Below are 20,878 nucleotides of genomic sequence, written 5' to 3'. Positions count from 1 at the left end.
CTACCAGAACACGGCCACACGGCCCCAAAAGCCCACAGCAGCCAATGTATAAATATTTATAATTAAGTAATCAAATTAGATACTCAAGTATTCATAAGAAAATTCTTCACATGCCCTGACTGACTGTACCTCTGTGGGTTAGCGTAATACTTATTCTCTCTCCCTCATACACAAAAACATGTGTTCGTTTTAGGTTGCATCCAATCATCTTTTCTGCTAATAATAATATAAAAGATAGAGTTGAGTCATCCAGAAAGTAAATTCCAGGGATCATTTTTAGTATGTTTAAATGTTTTAAATGATCTTAATGTTTTAAAATGTATGTATATTTTTCAAATGTTTATATTGATTATGTATTAAATAGATTTATTATAGAACTGTTGTGAGCTGCCCTGAGCCCATTGGGGAAGGGTTGCGTAGGTAGGTAGGTAGGTAGGTAGGTAGGTAGGTAGGTAGGTAGGTAGGTAGGTAGGTAGGTAGGTAGGTAGGTAGGTAGGTAGGTAGGTAGGTAGGTAGGTAGGTGGGTTAGGGTTAGGGAGGGAGGTATCCAGCCAGCCAGCCAGCCATATGGGATGTGGAATACAGTAAGGACTTGGCAGAGAATGATTTTAAAAGCTGGCTGAATCTAACCCTTCATTTCTACTATATATGAGAAGCTTCTTAGTCCAGGGACCTTATAGGATCGTCACAAAACTTCCCTGCTTGGTTTTTTTACAGGATGAATTTCAACATGCAGTATTTTCTCTCTTGATAGGTGGTTTACCTCATAGACTACAGTGGCCTCATGTATTGTCACCTTAAGCTGAAATACATGATAAAAAACTTTACCCTAATAAGATATTTGAGGGTAACCCCCATCCTCTCTTAAGCAGCGGCCCCCATGTTCCTTCTTGTTCCACTCAGTCTTTGGTCTGTGACTGTCAAATACTTACCAAAAAACATCTGACATTCTGAAAAAAAAACCTGTCATGATCAGCCCATTTCTGATTTGATCCTGCCATGTCTCCTCCCTACCTCTTGAGGTGTGGGAATCTTACTCTACAGGGGTGGACATATGTTTCTGCTGCATCCTAAAAGCAAAATTCCTTCCTTCCTTCCTTCCTTCCTTCCTTCCTTCCTTCCTTCCTTCCTTCCTTCCTTCCTTCCTTCCTTCCTTCCTTCCTTCCCTTCCTTCCCTTCCTTCCTTCCTTCCTTCCCTTCCTTCCTTCCTTCCTTCCTTCCTTCCTTCCTTCCTTCCTTCCTTCCTTCCTTCCCTTCCTTCCTTCCTTCCTTCCCTTCCTTCCTTCCTTCCTTCCTTCCTTCCTTCCTTCCTTCCTTCCTTCCTTCCTTCCGTGCAAACTGAGCCCAAAAGGCCAAGCAATATAAGTGACGATTATTCAGACTTCAAATGAGAACCAATCCAAAGGGTACAAGATCGAAGCGGAACAGATACGACCCATTTCTGACTGGTGATACATTGACAGAGCTAGAGGTATAGTGTACAAAAATCTGTAAAAAGTAACCATTATTTTCTGTAGCGAACTAGCTGCTCTCAATCTCCTTTGAGCACAGAGCTGGCAGGGGGTGGGGGTCAGATGGGGGAAACGATAACACCAATACAGCTGAGCTATTCTAGATGCTGAGTTGGATCCAGTGTTGTGTGAGCAGAAAGGAAAAGGTGATTAGCATAGTTCTGCTTGAGCAAACAACAGCACAAGGTCTGCAGCAACACACAGTGCCCAATATAATTTCTAATGAGAGAACTGCGCGTACAAAGTGATGGGAATGTGCAACTGGCCATTTACATGGTTCGTAAGTTTACCTTCGCACTGTATCAGAGGAAATACCTTGTGCTGCCTCTTGCTCACAGAGATGACAATGGTGGAGAAGCGCATCTACTAAGTACCAGCACGCAGAAAGGAGTCACTTGAGACTTACAGACGGACTATTAACACATACACAAACCTTCCATGGGATCCAGCTCATTGGCAGAGTGCCAATGAAAACAAGACCCACTCAAAAGTAAAAGATTCTGTCACAGTGGGTATGATTATCTTTTAACTGGTAATAAACTGGGACTATAACACAAAGAGAGGGATCATTTCCTTCTCTAGCGAGCTAGTTACTCCAAGTTCCTCTTGAGCTTAAGTCAGAGTCAAAATCTGAAGCACAGCTCCTTTGTGAAGGAAACTCCCCTTGAAATGCTGTCGTTGGAGGCTGCAGAAACTTCAGAAAATTTCCAGGGGCATCCTATGATAGACTTGAGAGCTTTCACACTTCAGTGAAAAAGTTTCAAAGGGAGACTCCAGGGTGAAGACACTAAGGTGGAATTTACCCGTAAACCTGACACAGTCAGATTGGGTCACAGTTGGTACCAGGAGAGGAACTAGCTTGATACAAAAAATAAATGTTATTCCTTACAAGTTTATATATTCCTTGCATTGATGTATTAATTCATCTTCAATTATTTAACTGCATTTAAAGTCTGCCTTTTTCCTCAACAGGCTTAAAGTGGCTGACATCATTCTCTTCTCTCCTATTTTATCTTCATGGCAACCTTGTGCGGTAGGTTAGGTTGAGAGTGCGTGACTGACCTAAAGTCAAGATTCTGAGGCAGACTGGAGATTTGAACTCAGGTCTCCAAGATCTAGTCCAACTCTGGGTGTCCAACTCTGGCCCTCCAGATGTTCATGGACTACAATTCCCATCAGTCACTTCCAGCATGGCCAATCATAGTCCATGAACATCTGGAGGGCCAGCGTTGGACGTTCTTGATCTAGTTCAGGGGTCCCCAAACTTTTTTAACAGGGGGCCAGTTCACGCATGGCCAGAGCCCAGCCGGGGGCCGGACCAAGTGCCGCTGAGAGGAAAAAATACATCATCAGCTGACCGCTGGCGAATACCTTGATTACGCTGAAATCCGGCCACAAACTCCGCGCACCTACTCTCCCTTTAGCCGCTGGTAGTCCCCTCTCGCGGCTTGGGATAGGCCAGTGCGCCATCCATAGAGGCCGCCTGGAGTTTAGCACCTCGACCCCCAGGTTTTAAACGGCCTGGCCGAGCCCTGCCCACCCCAAAGGCGGTCCCCTTCCAATCCGGCCCTGAAGCTCCGCCGCCTTTCTCTCTCCCCTTTGTAGCCGCCCAGATGCGGTCCCCTCCGCCCGCTTGGAATGAGCGAGTAAGTCGCCCGGCGAGGGGCAGCCTGGAGTTTGGCACCCACGACCCCCAGGTTTTACAAGCAAAGCCACAAGCGGAGCTCTGCTCATTCCAAAGCCGGGAGGGGATCCGTACCAATGCGGCAAGGGGGGGAGGAGGAGAAAGGCAACTCTGCCAGCCTTTCTCTGCTGCATTGGTACGGTCCCCTCCGGCCGCTTGGAATGAGCAGCGAGTCGCCCGCACTTAATGCTGTTTGTAAACCTGGGGAAAAGGAGATAGAGAAGGGGGAGATCCGCTTCTGCCCAGCGGGCCGGATAAATGTCTTCCGGGGGCCTGATTTGGCCCCCGGACCGTAGCTTGGGGACCCCTGATCTAGTTCAACACTAGATGAGCCAACCACCACACTGTACTGGCTCTTATCACAAAACAGAAGTGGGTCTTGCTTGTTCTGACTGGATTTTTCATTCTTCCAAATGAATTTCATTTCTGCTCTGAATAATCATTGCTTGCTTCTTGACTTACTCACTTTATTTATAAGTAAACCTTTCCCACTAAGGCTCAAGGAGAACTATGGCATTGTTATATGGTTTGCCCTTGTGACCTCAGTGGGTAAAAAAAATTCATCCCTCATTCCTTTACTACTGCTGCTAGATTCTTATCCACCAATGCTCCCACTGCAACGGATCAGTTAGTCTTCGAGGATCTTTGTTGTTACAGCTTATTAAAAAAACCCACCACAACATACTGTATGCAAATACTCTTAGAGTGATTCTGGACTTTGTATCAAAATCTGAATGTGGAAAAAACACAGAACGACCACAGAACTGGATGATGCTTACATTGATTGAGGGCCAGGACTGAGCATGCTCAGCCCTAGAGTATGAGGCATCGGTCCGGTGCGTGGAAGCTTCGGGGATGGGGAACCCTGCACAGAAAGAGGCGCAGCGAATTCCCCCAGTTTCAGGGCTGGGGGGACTTGGGAGGGCCCAGTCGTCTTCGTCCGAGGATTGCTTCTCGAAGCGCAAATGCTCTTCGAAGGCGTCTCTGGCATAAACGTCGCCATAGGGACGGTGCTTTGGTAAGGTGGAAGCTTCCGGCTGCAGCCAGAGAGAGCAGTTCTGCTGGTACACAGCCGCATCGCTCACCTCCGAATAGCTCCGGCGCCCTTGGAAGCTTGCTTTGATGTGGTGGCTGGACGGTTTGGAATAGCCCAGATCCATCATGCTTCTCTCACCCCCTGGAGATCTGTGCTGCGAAGTGATGGCGGAGGAAGAGCAGTTTGAGGCTGGTGAGCAGCGCTGCTGGGCAGGAGACTGGCTGGGTGGCGGTGCTGGGGAACGCCGCTGGGAGGCAGGCGACTGGCAAGGAGGTGGAGCCGGGGAACGGCGTTGATGGGCAGGAGATTGGCAGGGGGGTGCCGGAGAGCGTCTTTGCAAGGCTGGAGACTGGCACTGTGGGACGGACGGTCTCCCTTGCTGGGCTGGGGAAGCGCACTGAGGAGCCGGAGAGCGACGTTGTTGAGCAGGAGAGTGGCGCTGGGAATGCGGGGAGTGGCGATGCCCTGGGGAGGAACAGGAGCAAGAGTAGAGTCATATCAATTCAAATCAAATCAACCTTTAATGACATAATAGAATACATTAAAGGCACATTATAAACATCTTAAAAGTTTGTTTACATCAAAGGGTCAACTTATGTCATATGCTGCCACAGGAGGTGGTGATGGCCACTAACCTGGATAGCTTTAAAAGGGGCTTGGACAGATTTATGGAGGAGAAGTTGATTTATGGCTACCAATCTTGATCCTCCTTGATCTGAGATTGCAAATGCCTTAACAGACCAGGTGATCGGGAGCAACAGCCGCAGAAGGCCATTGCTTTCACATCCTGCATGTGAGCTCCCAAAAGCACCTGGTGGGCCACTGCGAGTAGCAGAGAGCTGGACTAGATGGACTCTGGTCTGATCCAGCTGGCTTGTTCTTATGTTCTTATGTTCTTATATCATCAAGCTTGGTGTTACAACAGGCATATTGAGATCGTAGAAGTGGTTGTTTCACTCTGATCTGCTAACAACAGTGTCATATGTTTCTTATCTGGAAGTTCTTTCTGATCATCAAGTAATTGTCCAAGGATAAGTGTTCGGGCTTCTTCATGTATACAGCAACGAAGGACGATATGAATGAGAATATTTGGTTGATAGAATCACAAATACACAAACATGCGGAAAATGGGATTTGTAGAAATCTCCCAAGAGTGATTGCAGAGGGGAAAACGTTGAATCTTGCTAGGGAGAATGCTCTGCGATGAATCGGATCATTAAGTGTGGTCAAATATTTTATTCTTGAGCCAGCAAATGTTGTTATTCCAAGCGCCCCTGGCCAACATATTCTTGGTTTATGAGGATATAATAGATGTCTTTCATATCTTTGTTCCCAGAAGGAACGAGTGCTTCAAGGCTGCAAGAGATGTATCCCCTTGCCATCTGCTTTCAACCAGACCTGAGTGAAAATGAAGAAAACTTGTACCAACAGCTTACAATGAAGACTTCAAAAAATTAGTTCTCCCACTGGAGTAGCAATTATTTACTTTTAAATAACCAAAATAAATTTATAGTTTTACAAACAGTAACCAAATGTTTTGGAAAAATTGTTTTCATTCTCCCATTGGAGTAATATATATAAACATAAGTTAGAACGGCAAGGACATTTCGAGAGGCATAAGAACAAACCAATTGCAGAGCGTTGTCCTCACTGATTGTAACCATTATTGTATTTTGAAAAACCCTGGCCTGCCTTGAACAGCCGTGAAGTTTAACGAGGCCAGTTGGTTAATTATCTAGAATCTGGCTAGCTGTTATATTTACATTGAGATTACATTGCCTTGCCGTTCTAACTTATGCTTATATATATTACTCCAATGGGAGAATGAAAACAATTTTTCCAAAACATTTGGTTACTGTTTGTAAAATTATAAATTTATTTTGGTTACTTAAAAGTAAATAATTGCTACTCCAGTGGGAGAACTAATTTTTTGAAGTCTTCATTGTAGCCTGTTGGTACAAGTTTTCTTCATTTTCACTTTTGTGTGTACCTTCCCCTCTTGCTTCAACCAGACCTGAGCATCAACATGCCTTCACAACTACTCACCCAGTCTACAACGGCAAGAAATTATTTGAACAGCCAAGTTGCAAAAGCAATACTTTTACACCTCTGGTCTGCATTTAGGTTGTTTTGGGGGTTTTTTTAAACAGAAGTAATTTTAAAAAAATGTCAAACAAAGTTCTGTGAATACCAATACAAACATATGAAAATGATTAAAAAATACAGTACCAACACTAATCCACAAGTCGGGAAGATACCTTGACTTGAATTGCAAAACAACAGAAATGGTATGAGGCAAATTAAAACAGAGAGAGAACATTTCTGAACTGAGTGAGGGATTACACTGGCAAAACAGGACTGGCAGTCTTATATAAAGAAATCTTTCTCTGGCCCTTTCCGCACAAACCTTTTAAAACATTTTGAGGCAGGAAATAAAATGTTTCCTCCATGAAGTTGCACATGGTTTTTACCCCCAAACTTTTTATCTCCAGCCTCAAAATGTTTTAAATGAATTCCCTTTTAAAATTATTCTCGGGCTAAAACGTTTTGATCTTGGGCTAGTCACAGTTCTCTCGGAACTCTCTCAGCCCCACCTACCTCACAAGATGTCTGTTTTGGGGAGAGGAAGGGAAGGAGTTTGTAAGCCGCTTTGAGACCGCTTACAGGACAGAAAGGCAGGGTATAAATCCAAACTCTTATTTCTTAAGGTATTGGGCTAAGATCTGGGATACCCAGGTTCAAATCCCCAGTCTGCCACAGAAACGTGCTGGGTGACCTTGGGCCAGTCATACACACTCTCAACCCTAACCCTGGCAAGTATTCAGATGGGAGTTATCAACAGGCAGGAGGGCAAGCTTTGGAATGGAACTTTCCCACTCCTGGCCACAGGAAGGGCCCCTCAGCTTCTGTGGTAATTCACCGGATGGTGGTTTTGCGCATGTTTTGGGTCTGAGTGATCACCGTATATGGGCATGTGCAGCCAAACTGACTAGTGACTTTGGGTGGGGGAGGGGGAGGGTGAAACGTTGCTTACATTTGCTGCATGGTACCTTTCTTGAATCAGCCAAGACATTCGCTTTGCATCAGGATCCCTACATGGCATTTAATTTAATTAATTGCTTAGACTTAATACCCACCCCCCAAACCTCAAAGGTAAGGGGCAGCTTACAACATAATTTAAAATATGAATAAATGAAACATCTAGCAATATTAAAACATTTCAACAATTCAACATTTATCACTTGTGGTTCTTTCTGGTCGGTTGGAAGGGGTGGGGATAGGAAAAGGGTATTTTTTCCCTTGTCAGTAGGGTCCCCAATTCCTCTCACATATGAGCACCTGAGCTTCAGGAACTGTACGTTATCCACAGTCATAGCTGTAGACCTGAAACTCCCTCTAAACATCTACTGTGTGCTGCAGGCGGGCAGGGCGTGGTCAGATTCAGTCTCGCAGGATAGAACAGGTGGCAGACAAGAGCACAGTCCAATGGGTCAAGGCAGGCAGCAGACAAAGGCATAGTCACGGGTCAGTTCAACAGGTCATGGCACAGGAGATCAAGTAAACAGACTGGGAATCAGCAGTAGACCAGGTACACGGAGGCAACAGGAAACACACTTGTTGCACCCAGGCAGAAGCAAGCTCTCAAAAAGGCTTATATAGAGAGCCTTGTCCACGGGGCTGAGATTCTGCAAGGAGTTAATCCTTATCAGATGCAGACACTTTTGTCTTCCCATATCTTGGTGCAATATGAGCACTTCTCCTTTGCTTCTGCAGCAGCTGCCTCTGCTTCTGCCTCCTGAGCACAGCTGACTCGTTACTGGGTTCCCTAGGAGGATATGCAGGCTCCTTCCCCTATACGTCATCAGGCAGGGAAGGGCTGGGAGTTGGCTCTGCTGCCTGGTCTTCCTCAGGAGCAGCTAACTCTGGCTGCACCGTGTTGTCAGGTTCTGCCTCAGAGTCCTCTGTATCCTGATAAGTACCCAGGGGCTGGCTCATGAAACCCTGAATCCTTCACAGATCTACTAGCATGCCAACTCCAGGGGAGTTTGGGGAGGGGGAGGACCTCATAATACCACTAAGCCCAATCTAAGCAGCCATTTTCTCAGCAAGGTATAATGCTTCTGTAATGCCAACACAGCCGTTTTCTCCAGGTGAACTGATCTCTTTAGTCCAGAGATCAGTCATAATTCTGGGTGGTCTCTGGATCCAGGAGGATGAAAACGCCATGCTCCCTTCCTTTTCCACCAACCCTGTACTCACCACCATTGACAGCTTGCTCTTGCATTAGTGTCCGGAGAATCTGGCTTTGCAGAGAACTCAGGCTCCTCAGGCGGCACAGTTCCTCCGTCAGCTCCGTGTAGGCAAGAGCCAGGTTCACCCTAATGAACAGGGAGACAAAGCAAAACCCCAAAGGCATAAAATGACAATAGGAGATGGTTGTTTATACGGACTGTATCGCTGCAGTCTTGCTCATCTGCATTGGCTCCCAATTTGTTTCTATGCCCAGTTCAGCATGCCTGTATTGACCTTTAAAGCTCTATACAGTTTGGAGGCAGCACACTGTAATGATCAAGAACTAGCATAGTGCAGTGGTGAAAGTATCAGACTAGGGTCTGGGAAACCCAGGTTCAATTCCCCATGCTGCCATGGAAACTGTGTTTTGGCGCCTGTCACATGCTTCCAGCCTCTATCCTGACAAGTATTTTGATGGGTGACCTCCAAGGAATACTAGGGGTGTGATGTGGAGGCAGGCAATGGAGAACCACCTTTGAATGTGCCTTGTATTGAAAACCCTATGGGATTGCCACAAGTCAGCTGGGACTCACTGGGCAAAAAAAAAACCCCTCCCTACTTGTCCGGTACAGTCATTTCTGAGGCCCTGCTCTGGATGCCCCCACCTTCTGAGATTACATGAGCAGCAATCCGAGAAAGGGCCTTTTCAGCCATTACACCAAAATTCAGGCCTTCCCTCCTGGGGGGCTTTCAACACTACCACTATTTGCAGGTGAAGCTTTGTTTGTTTCATGTGATATTCCCTCAAGAACCTTTCCTTCCTGCCTATCTTTTAAGTGCCGTCTCCGTATTTTTATCTCTGTATTGTATGATCTGTTTTTACGATGCTGTGCTTTAATTGTTGGTGGTCCAGGTGGGCAAAAAGGTGGGATATACATTTCGTAAGTAAATAAATATTTTGAGGGTAGCTAATGAAGTGATTTGCACAATAGTTTGGAGACAGCCTTTCCATCACTGGTGACTTTTTGAAGCTCATGACTGACAGAAAATTCAAGCAATGAAACCATTCCATCGCAGACTCAACTTCCCAATAAACAAGCCACAGTAGAACGGTCTTTCTACCTGTGGTGCACTAAACTAGAAACTGGGACTATGCCGTAGAGCTCAGATATCACCTCAGTGTGCCACCTGTGGTAAGGAAAAAGGAGCATTCATGTATGTAAATCATTCAGGACTGAAGTACGTGGTATTTGTCCTTTGTGTCCTCCCAGACCTTCTTTGGGGCCACTAGTCAGACGTGTTGCAAGCTTCATAAGAACATAAGAACATAAGAACAAGCCAGCTGGATCAGACCAAAGTCCATCTAGTCCAGCTCTCTGCTACTCGCAGTGGCCCACCAGGTGCCTTTGGGAGCTCACATGCAGGATGTGAAAGCAATGGCCCTATAGCCAAGCTGTTGCTCGATCACCCTGGTCTGTTAAGGCATTTGCAATCTCAGATCAAAGAGGATCAAGATTGGTAGCCATAAATCGACTTCTCCTCCATAAATCTGTCCAAGCCCCTTTTAAAGCTATCCAGGTTAGTGGCCATCACCACCTCCTGTGGCAGCATATTCCAAACACCAATCACACGTTGCGTGAAGAAGTGTTTCCTTTTATTAGTCCTAATTCTTCCCCCCCAGCATTTTCAATGAATGCCCCCTGGTTCTAGTATTGTGAGAAAGAGAGAAAAATGTCTCTCTGTCAACATTTTCTACCCCATGCATAATTTTATAGACTTCAATCATATCCCCCCTCAGCCGTCTCCTCTCCAAACTAAAGAGTCCCAAACGCTGCAGCCTCTCCTCATAGGAGAGTTATGCCAGGAACTTAATTTCCAAATACAGATGGGCCCAATTCAGGTTAGGACAATGGTGTACAGCGGGAGGGGGCTTCAGCCTTCCTCTCCACACTGTTTCCCTGACCTAAAATGGCACTGTTGAGGAAACCTAAATATACTTTAAGAATACACGTGGAACCCCCAACCCCCTCCCCATGCTGTAACTCCAAGCCAACCTGGGTGCACATGTGTCTGGGAATTAAACTCCCAAGATGGCACTTCCAACACAATGATTGGGCAGCCCCACGAAAGAGGTGATAAAAAGGTAATGTGTAGATAAGCCCCTCTGTGGCCAGTTTTACATGTTTTTCTGGGCAGCAGCATGTTTTTTGCAAAGTGGTGAGTCAGGCCAAACAGTTCGTACAATTCTTCTCTCTTCAAAAAAAAATAATAAGGCAGGGGGAGAATAGCACAAATCGGGCTTTTTTGTGTGGAGGCCTTCATAATAGGCAACATTTTATGTGAGTACAATGCCATGAAACCCTGATTCATTACCTCCTGGCTCACTCAACAGTGCCGAGTCACACTCTTACACAGAGACATGGCGGTCATTTTAATAACATCACTTTCGCAACACAGGGATAAAATAACCACAAGGATGAGATGAATTATAGTCTAGTCGACACACGCAAACAGGAGGTGGGGGTTGTATTTCTGGACTATACCAATCTGGCTGCAGGCAAAGGATGGTCCAAGTAAATATTTATTCTTAAACAAACAAACAAAAACTCCTAGCACTTAGAAGACTAGATGTCAGGAATACAAATTCTAGACTAGCTTTCTCTTAAGCCTGATAGGGTTTTTTCTATTTGCAGGGTTTAAAAAAAAATGCCAGAGACATTTTGGTTCCTGAGACTGAAAAACCAAACAATGGTCCATTCTGCACTGTGCAAATAACACATTCTGAGGACGCACAAAAAAAACGTCTTGGGGAGGAACTTTTTCCCAAGACATCCTCAGGATGCCTTATTTCTGTTTCAGCCATCCCATTTTAAAGATGCAAAACTACCGGGTTTTTTCTCCAAGTCATCCACAAGTCATCTCCTCTTGCTGTGTGGAGCTCAGGAGTTGAGGAGATGACTTATTTTTCCCAACCAGCCATTAAAACCTCTTGTCAGTTTCATCCATCATTAGCACCTGACATTTTTGTAGTGCTGTAGGGATTCTCCGTCCCTGCAGCTTTTTGCTTAAGGTTTTCCCGGGCCATTTGCTCTGCAGGCTCCGATCCTGGGTGCCTTTTCATACCAAAAGTACATCAGCTTGTCCTGCTGATTCCGGAAATATATAGTTTTCCCTTTAAAAAACCCAATGAGCTGTCTTTGAGGACACACAGACACAATTTAAGAATCACAGTCAATTTTCATATTGTATTTGCGTAGCTTCAAAGACAGCTCATCAAAAAAATTAAAAGAGAAAATTATATGCTGGAATCAACAGGTGAGCAGAGTACAACCATGTACTTTTCAGACTGTAATGGCACCCAGGATTGGAGCCTGCAGAGCAAATGTCCAGGGTAGCCGTCACCAAATAGCTGCACACACGGAGAATCCCGGCAGCACAAAACATCTGGCCCCAGCTGCGGAATAAATTGACAAGAGGCTTTAATGGGGAGGGGGAACCTCTTTCTCCTCTGACGTCTTTTTTGTCTGTGCTATCCAATGAAAAAATTAGGAGGCCTTTTTAAGACATCTCCAGGATGTCTTATTTGTGCTGTGCATAATGGACCCGTGTGCTTCATGGTTTCCCCCATCACCACTGAAATTCAAATGCAGGAACAATTCCAAGCAGTTTTCCTCAGAAGTAAATCCCACTTTGTTCAATGGGACCTATTCCACAGGAAAGTGTTCTTAGGATATGAGCTACATAACATTTTGCTGAACAGGTACATTTTGGTTATCCTTTCATAGTAGTCATTACGGTAGTTCTAAAGAGTGGATCATAAACCAAAAATGGGTTGCCGCTCTTTCATGGTTTGGGACGGGGGAGTAATATGTTAAGATAGAAAAAAGGAAGACCAGGTCTCCAGACCCTGGGTTCCCAGATGGGGTGGGGATAGATATGGCAGTAAAACCATAAACTTTTGGCGGAATCCTAGAACATCATGGCAACCAGGGTCATACCGACTAGGGGAACATATGGGGTCAAATGAAACTGGGCTGTGGCCATTTAAACTGCCCCCCACACATCCCCCTCCTCCCACCCGGGTCAATACACTAACTTCAAGACCTGGTGCAAAAACAAAAGTTGTTTGGTTGTGGTGGGGGAGGGCAGCCGCCTTTATGGGGGGGGGGGGGGAAACAACAGAAAACTCAGATTTGCACTGGGCTACATTTTCCCTAGATATGCCTCTGATGGCAACACAATGATGTCACTTCCAGGTTCATGAAGAAAGTGACATCATGGTGTTGCTGTGACACCTATCCTTCTATTTGCATTAGTACACGTCCCCCACCTCCCTTCAGTTGCCAATGCTCAGCTGACAACCCTATAGCAAAAGGAGTCTGTAGAAGAAGGCTTCATAGCAACTTTGGGCGAGGATGGTATATACATTTAATAATAAATAAATAAATAAACTTTGTGCATCAGATGGGAAATGGCTATTAAAAAAGCCTCCTGCTCAGTTAACACTACATGTATTTATCAGTACTAAAAGCAATTACTTAAGATTATCCCGGAGCTCAGCGTGACTCAGAAGTTAACGTGCCGCCATCTTGAAACCGGTGTCCTCCCTGTTATCAGTACTAAAAATGCAAAACAGAATGTGAACAAACTTGTTCAGTGTTAATTTGTGTGAGATTTCTGCATTGTATGGTTTGGAAAGAGAAAGGTGGAGTTACTTTGGAAGGAGATCCTAGAAAGTTTAGAAGAGGACCCAGAATAGGGCTGCCAACCTCCAGGTGGAACACGGAGATCTCTCAAAATTACCAGTGATCTGTAGTCTACAGCAGGGGTCCCCAAACTTTTTAAACAGGGGGCCAGTTCACTGTCCCTCAGACTGTTGGAGGGCTGGACTAAAAAAAACTATGAACAAATTCCTATGCACAAATGATTGTAAAATGTTTGATTTCACCTTTCAGCCTTTCTGTCATGATCTATTTTTAGAACAGTGACCAAAGTATGTCAAGTACAGGGTGGGCTCCAAATATTGTTGGGGAGGCTGTGGAATACCTTCCCCTGTAAAAAAAAAAAAAAAAGCAGAACTTTCCCAATGAAGCATTCCATTTTCCTCTCGCACTGAGGATACCCCTCGGGGAGGTGGGGGGCTCCTTGTAGTAGGTGATTCGATCATTAGAAATGTAGAGAGTTGGGTTTGTGAGAGGCGTGATGACCGCATGGTGACTTGCCTGCCTGGTGCGAAGGTTGCGGATGTCACGCTTCGTCTAGATAGGCTTTTAGACAGTGCTGGGGTGGAGTCAGCAGTTGTGGTCCACATTGGCACCCAACGCAAGCATTGGGAAATCGTAGCCGGGAGGTTCTGGAAAGCTAAATTTAGGCTGCTAGCAGGAAACAGGTTGAAGTCCAGGACCTCCAAGGTGGCATTCTCAGAAATGCTGCACTCCGTTCCACACACGCAGGGCGAGGAAGCTAGTGCAAGCCCAGGAGATACAGGGTCTCAATGCACGTGGATGAGAAGGTGGTGTAAGGCAGAGGGTTTGGAGCCCCAGATTTGTCAGGAACTGGGGAACCTTTTGGGACAAGGTAGGCCTGGTACAAACGGGACCGGAGCTTCATCTTAACCAAAGAGGAACCAGGCTGCTGGCACTCAACGATTAAAAAGGTGGCAGAACAGCTTTTTTAAACTGATCACTGGGGAAAGCCGACCAGGAGGCTGAGGGTGACTTCGGTTCGAATACAGTATCTATGGGGATGCAGACAGAGAGGGAGGTATTTCTAAATCCCAACCACATACAAGCGAAGGGAACATAGCAATGTTAAGCATGTGACAAAGGGATAGTGTCTACAAAAGACTTGAGGGTAAAAGCACATAAATCCCAGGTTAAAGTGACAGAGGACAGGGGTATACAGGTGTCGGTTCTATGCTAATAGTAAGAAGCATTTTGGACCTAAAATGGGGAGCTAGGAAGTACAGAGCTTCTTTGAAGGAGGACTTTGATATAGTCGGCATTTAAGAGACATGGTGGAATGAGGAGAATGATTGGGATGCTGTTATACCAGGCTACAGGTGGCTCTATAGGGAAGGATAGGACAGGGCGCATTGGGGGGGGGTGGAGTTGCCCTTCTTACATCAAAGAGAAAGCATAAGTGTCACATAAAAAAATCAGAGCAAATGCAAGGGGAGGCTGGATATCACTGTGGATATCAATACCAGGTGTGAAGGACAGTTTAATATTAGGGAATATATTATCGCCCCCCCCCTGACCAAAGTGCACAAGAGGATTCTGAGATGGAAAAAGAAGATTAGAGAGGCCAACAAAGAAACAAAATGTAGTGGTAATGGGTGAGTTTTAACTATCCATTCCATATAAGCGAACTGGAAAAATGCGTAATGTTCAAGGTCATAGTAAGGAGAGAGCATTCCTGGATATGCTAAATGACTGTGAGCTTAAGAGCAGATGGTTGTGTGAACCAACCAGGGGAGAGGTGATCCCAGATCTAATTCTCTATGTGGGACCCAGCGACCTGGTTTTGCAGGAAGTCAGTGTTGTTGAGCCCGATAGGGAACAGCGACCACAATGCTGTCAGATTCAGTATCTCAGCATTTTCGTAACGAAGTGGCGAACTACTAATGTAGTTAAGCATTCGCCTTCAGAAAAGGGGAAATTTCTCGAAAAGATGAGGGGGATAGTGCTGAAGGAAGCTGGAAAGGAAGGAGAAAATCAAAGGAGAGTCAAAACTGTCCAGGATGCTTGGAGGTTATTTAGCCAAAACACAGTAATAAAAGCTCAGCTGGAGAATGTGTTCCACATGGTTAGAAAAGGCGCAGCACCCAGTTCAAAAGAAAGCCACCATGGTTAATCAAAGGAGAGGTTGAGAGGAGAATTATCAGAAAAAAAAGAAAATGTCTTTTAGAAAATGGAAGTCCAGTTTGGCATTGTTGATAGAAGAATACCGCGAGAGGGAACACAAATGGTGGCAAAATAGCTTAAAGCAAGTTAGCTGTAAGGGAGGCAAAAAAGCGAGTTATGAGGAACACATGGCAAGCTTGAACATCAAGACCAGCAACAAACAAGTTCTTCAAAAGCATACATCAAAAGCAGGGAAGCCAGCAAGGCCGGGTGCGGTAGGCCCGTTAGATGACAAAGCTGAACAAAGGGTGTGCTAAAAGATGGCAGGGAGATTATGGCAGAGAAGCTGAGATGAATTCTTTGCATCTGTCTTCACCCAAGAGGAGGTGAGGAACATTCCTGCAATCCTGAACCAGAAGCTTCTTAGGAAGCATTAATCCGAGGAACTACCATAAGATAGTGGTAGACAAGGGAAAGAAGTCTCTGGCGGCCATACTGATAAACTAAATGTTACCAAATCACCTGGCCCAGATTGCATTCACCCAAAAGAGTTCTTAAAGAGCTCCAAGCTACTGAAATTGCTGATCTCTCTCACTTTTAATATGCAACTTATCCCTGGAAAAATCAGGCTCCATCCCTGAAGACTGGAAGATGGCCAATACCGTCACACCAATCTTTAAGAAAGCGATCTAGGGGGGACCCGGGAAATTACAGGCCAGTCAGTTTGACATCTGTTCCTGGTAAATTAGTAGAATCTTATCATTAAAGATAAAATTATATAAAAAATAAAACGATGTAGAAAAGCTAAGACCTGCTGAAAAGAGTCAGCATGGCTTCTTTGCGGTATGAGCAAAGGCAAATCCTATCTTACAAACTTACTAGAGTTCTTTGAGGGTGTAAACAGGCATGTGGGACAGGGAGTGAACCGGTGGACATTGTCTTACTTGGATTTCCTTAAAAGAGCTTTTGACAAAGTTCCTCACCCGAAGAGACCCTGTTGAGAAAGAAACTCAAAGCAATGAAAGCTGAATAAGGAGGAGAAGTCCCTCCTATGGATTCAAAAACTGGTTGAGAGAACAGGGAACAAAGAGTGGGTGTAAATGGGAAGTTCTCACAATGGAGAGATGTGCGAGGGAAGTGGTGTCCCCAGCGATCCGTTTTGGGATCCAGTGCGCGTTCTTTAACCCACTTCATAAATGACCTGGAAATGTAGGGGGTGGGTGGCGTGGTGGCCAGAGTTTGCGGTAAGATGATACCAAATTCGCTGTAGGGTGGTGGAGAACCACAAAGCGATTGCTAAGAGCTCCAAGCGGATCGCTTGATAAATTAGGTGAGTGGGCTCAGAAATGGCAAATGCAGTTCAATGTAAAGCAAAATGTAAAGTGATGCACATAGGGGCAAAAAAAAATCCAAACTTCACATTGCTGACGCCTACAGAGGTCAGTGCTATCAGTCACAGACCAGGAAAGGGATTTAGGCAAGTCTTAGTTGATAGTTCCATGGGAATGTCAACTCAATGCATGGCAGGCTGTGAAAAAAAGGCAAACCTCTATGCTGGGGATCATTAGAAAAGGAATTGATAATAAAACTGCAAAAGATTGTCGTGCTTTATATAAAAGCAGTGGTGCTTAACCGCTTTGCTTGGAGTACTGTGTCACAAAACGTTCTGGTCGCTTGCATCTCCAAAAAAAGGATATTGAGGAGATAGAAAAAAGTGCAGAAGAAGGGCAACAAGCGATGATTGAGGGACTGGAGCTAACTCCTCTCCCTATGAGGAGAAGGCTGGCAGCGTTTGGGACTCTTTTAGTTTGGAGAGGGAGGCTACTGAGGGGATATGATTGAAGTTCACAAAATTAAGGCATTCGGGGTAGAAAATGTTGACAGAGAGAGATTTTTCTCTCTTTCTCACAATACTAGAACCAGGGGGCATTCATTGAAAATGCTGGGGGGAAGAATTAGGACTAATAAAAGGAAACACTTCTTCACGCAACGTGTGATTGGTGTTTGGAATATGCTGCCACAGGAGGTGGGGATGGCCACTAACCTGGATAGCTTTAAAAGGGGCTTGGACAGATTTATGGAGGAGAAGTCGATTTATGGCTACCAATCTTGATCCTCTTTGATCTGAGATTGCAAATGCCTTAACAGACCAGGTGATCGGGAGCAACAGCCTAGAAGCCATTGCATCTCACATCCGCTACATGTGTGAGCTCCCAAAAGGCACCTGGTGGGCCACTCTGCGAAGTGAGCAGAGGAAAGAGCTGGGACCTAGCATTGGACTTTGGTCACCCTGATCCAGCTGGCTTGAAACTTCTAACCCAGTGGATCAGGTATCTTTCCCTGGGTTCTTCTTTCCTCCTGGCAACCAGCTTTAGCCGATTCGCCAGCTCAAGTGGCTGGATGCCAATGGGAGTGAGGGCGGAAACAAGAAAGCCTGGAGAGCAAACACATGGAGGGAAGTTTAGCGAGTAGAGGGAAGGGCGGAGCAGGCATTGCCACATGTAAGATTTCCAACTCTGGGTCAGAAAATTCATGGAGATTTGGGGGTGCCATCATGTAACTGCAATCAACGGCCATTGGGGCCAGTTCCTCCTCTCCCTCGAGCCCCCACTGCACATGAATGGAGCCATCGCTGCAATGCCTGGCGGGCCAGATAAATGCCTTCAGGGGGCCACATCTGGCCCCCGGGCCGTAGTTTGGGGACCCCTGGTCTACAGAGATCAGTTCTCCTAGAGAAAATGGCTGCTTTGAACAGTGGGCATTTTATCCAGCTGAAGTCTCTCCTCGTCCCAAATCTTGCCCACAGCAGACTCCACTCTCAAATTCCCAGGAATTTCCCAACCTAGAGCTGGCAACTCTTGCTCCTGAAAAGTTTAGGTCAGAAGTAGATCTAGTTTTGGGAATCACAATATTAAAAGGATTCATACTGCCTGGTTTATTCTGCCTTATGAACTGCAGGCCGTGGTTCCATAATACATAAATGGAAGGACATTTGACCTTGGAGCCCCTGGCCTGTAATCTGAAGAGGGCAGAGTTCAGCAGCAGAGGGAATCAATCCTTTCCACACACAAAGTCCCATGTTCAGTCCCAAGAATCTCTGTACTAAAGGATATTGGACAGCAGAGTGGGGAAAGACTCTTGTTGGAGATGTGGAAGAGCTACTGTCAGTCCACTGAACACTAAACTTTCAAATACTTTGAAAGTGACTTGAGCTGAGTCAAGTGACAGTGCTCAAATATTCCCAGAATGCCACTGTGCAAGGAAGCAGAAGAGCGGGCTGCCAACCCCTTTGGCCTGGTAACTCAAGACAGAAACAGTCCTTAGTGGCAAAAGTCTCAAGAAGATTTTGAAAACATTTCATCATTTTGCAGTAATAATTATCCCTGCCCTCTTCAGGCTTCGCTGCCCAAATCTCCAGTTATTTCCAAATCCAGAGCTGGCAAGACTAACATCAAACCTATTATCACCGTCCCATGGAGAAAATAATTAACATGGTGGGGAAAATCACTCAACGGAGTCAACTGAAGCATGCATCTTGGCTGAAAGACAAAATCTAGTAGGTTTCTTCCTTCAGCTTTTTTTTCTACCTGAGGCTGAGATTATTTGTTCAACATATCTTGATGATAGGTGGGCTCTTTTTTCCATTGTTTAATCAACCCCATGAATCCTTCACAACTTATCCACGTTCATCTCAAAGAACTACTAATTCCCTCTCACACCAAAATGTCGCTCGACTCAGAAATCAGGCTGCCAAACACAGCATAGTTTCCTGTCCGAGTTCGGGTACGCCATAGCTAAGGTGAGGATCCAGAAGTCCAGCTTTATGAACATGACAACACTGGCACAAAGAGAGGATGTGGCAACTCTTTACGCCCTCGAGGGGCTGACCCACTGCCCATCAACGCCCTGACAAAATCGTCAACTCTCACAAAAGTCTTATCTTGAACTTCCGTGTCACCTTGAAAGAACATATTGGGTACGTTTATGAGAACGGAGAACCTGTCTCCTGAGGTTACCAAAGGCATATCAGCAAGAGGACATCTTTTGCTGAGAGAGCCATCGAGTTAAACTGAATGGCTGTGACAAGGGGGGACATGGGAGATGGGGTACACCTAACTACACGAGACAGCTATTCCCCAGCTATGTTTTTTTCACCAATTGTCTCTTCAATGCTTCAGAGAGGGGTAAAAAAAATATTATTCAATTCTGCCAAAAGAAAATTAAATTGGATTCTTTTTCACCCCCAAGTTAGACAGGACAACTCAGTTCCTCCTCAGAGGACCGCGACTGTTTCTCTCAAGGTTTGAAAGCTTTCATTGTGGGGTTTTGATTGGCAAGAAAATGAAATGCCTTGAAAAGTCCAATCGCAGATGTCCGCCGTCACTTGTCTGTCAGGTACACACCACACACTTGAAACAAACAGGCAGCCTGGTCTCAAAGGGGTCAGGAGGACATTCCCTACAGATGGCACTTCCGCTTTTAAGATTGTGAAGCTGAAATCACCTCTGGTTCTGCAACAAAACAATGAACAAAATGGTCTAACCTCAAACTACCCATCTCAAGTGACGAGAAGTCCTGCAACAAGAGTTAACTTGCACCTTTTCTAAAGACCTTTCCCCCACTTGCCACGCCCCCCGGTATACAAATCTTTCGCACTCGCTCTCAAGCGCCGCCACAAGTCACTTCTGATGGCGCTTTGGCAGCCTGGAGCCTCCCCACGACCTTCACAGTCAGTCAAAAGGCAGCCCGTTTGGAAGAGCCAGGAATGAGAAAGTTTTCAGCTGAAGTGCATTGACAACCCAGCGCAGTGTCGGGGCAGTTCGCGTTGCTGTTCGCCGCGCCTGAGTGGTGAGTGCCGGGGGACTTCCAGCAGCTTACTTGCCTACCAGTAGCGATGGGTGCAAGAAGGCTGTAATGAGGGGGAAAGGCCCTAAGTCCACTGACTACAACAGATACAGAAGGGTAGAATCAGTAGTGGGATTCAAATAATTTAACAACTGGTTGTTTACAAGCACCATTTTAACAACAGCTGCTGCCGAAGTGGTGAGAACCAGCTGAATTCTGCTTAGGATAGCACTGCAAGACTGCCCTCCTTTCCCCTCTGTTCTTCAAATTTATTTCCAAAATATGTCCAGTACTTCCTATCCATTTCAGTCTGGAGTGGAAGGTGGTTTCAAATAACAAGCATACCTAAAAAAAGCTCACATGGAAAAATGCTCCAAAGGGCAGAGGGTCGAATCTGCTGTTGGAGCAGTGCCCAGGTGGAAGGGTGATTTTGCCAGGGCACAACTCCACCATCCTCTCCTGGAGCTGGGACACAGCACTGACCATGGCAACAGTGTTCCTGCACCAATGCCACCTCTGTTGGTGCAGCGGGGGAAGTTCAAGGACATGGCTGGGGGAACTCCCTCCCAGCCATTCAACACTGTATACCGGTGGTGCTCTGTTCAGACTGAACAACCCCCATGCAGGCTGCTCAGCTGTGGGGAGGTTTCTGCACCTTTGCAGTCTCCCCCCATTGCCATTCTGTTTTTTTTTTTGTTTTGTTTTTTAGGGAAATGATGGTTGT

At 45.7% G+C, this 20,878-nt stretch overlaps 1 protein-coding gene across 2 annotated transcripts in view; it reads right to left on the bottom strand.

The window, feature by feature from the left end:
* Positions 1-20,878, bottom strand: part of TBKBP1 (TBK1 binding protein 1) — a 96,798-nt gene that overhangs the window by 4,527 nt on the left and 71,393 nt on the right. For both annotated transcript variants that reach the window (XM_048517864.1, XM_048517865.1), the window contains exons 8-9: positions 8,492-8,610; positions 3,975-4,696 (exon numbers count right to left, since the gene is read on the bottom strand). In XM_048517864.1, the coding sequence (XP_048373821.1) occupies positions 3,975-4,696; positions 8,492-8,610 (841 nt within the window). The remainder of the gene's footprint in view (positions 1-3,974; positions 4,697-8,491; positions 8,611-20,878) is intronic.

This window comes from Sphaerodactylus townsendi, linkage group LG15, assembly GCF_021028975.2.
Source record: "Sphaerodactylus townsendi isolate TG3544 linkage group LG15, MPM_Stown_v2.3, whole genome shotgun sequence".
Classification (NCBI taxonomy): Eukaryota; Metazoa; Chordata; class Lepidosauria; order Squamata; family Sphaerodactylidae; genus Sphaerodactylus; species Sphaerodactylus townsendi.
Note: the sequence above shows the minus strand (reverse complement) of the source record. Positions and strands in the feature narration are given on the sequence as shown.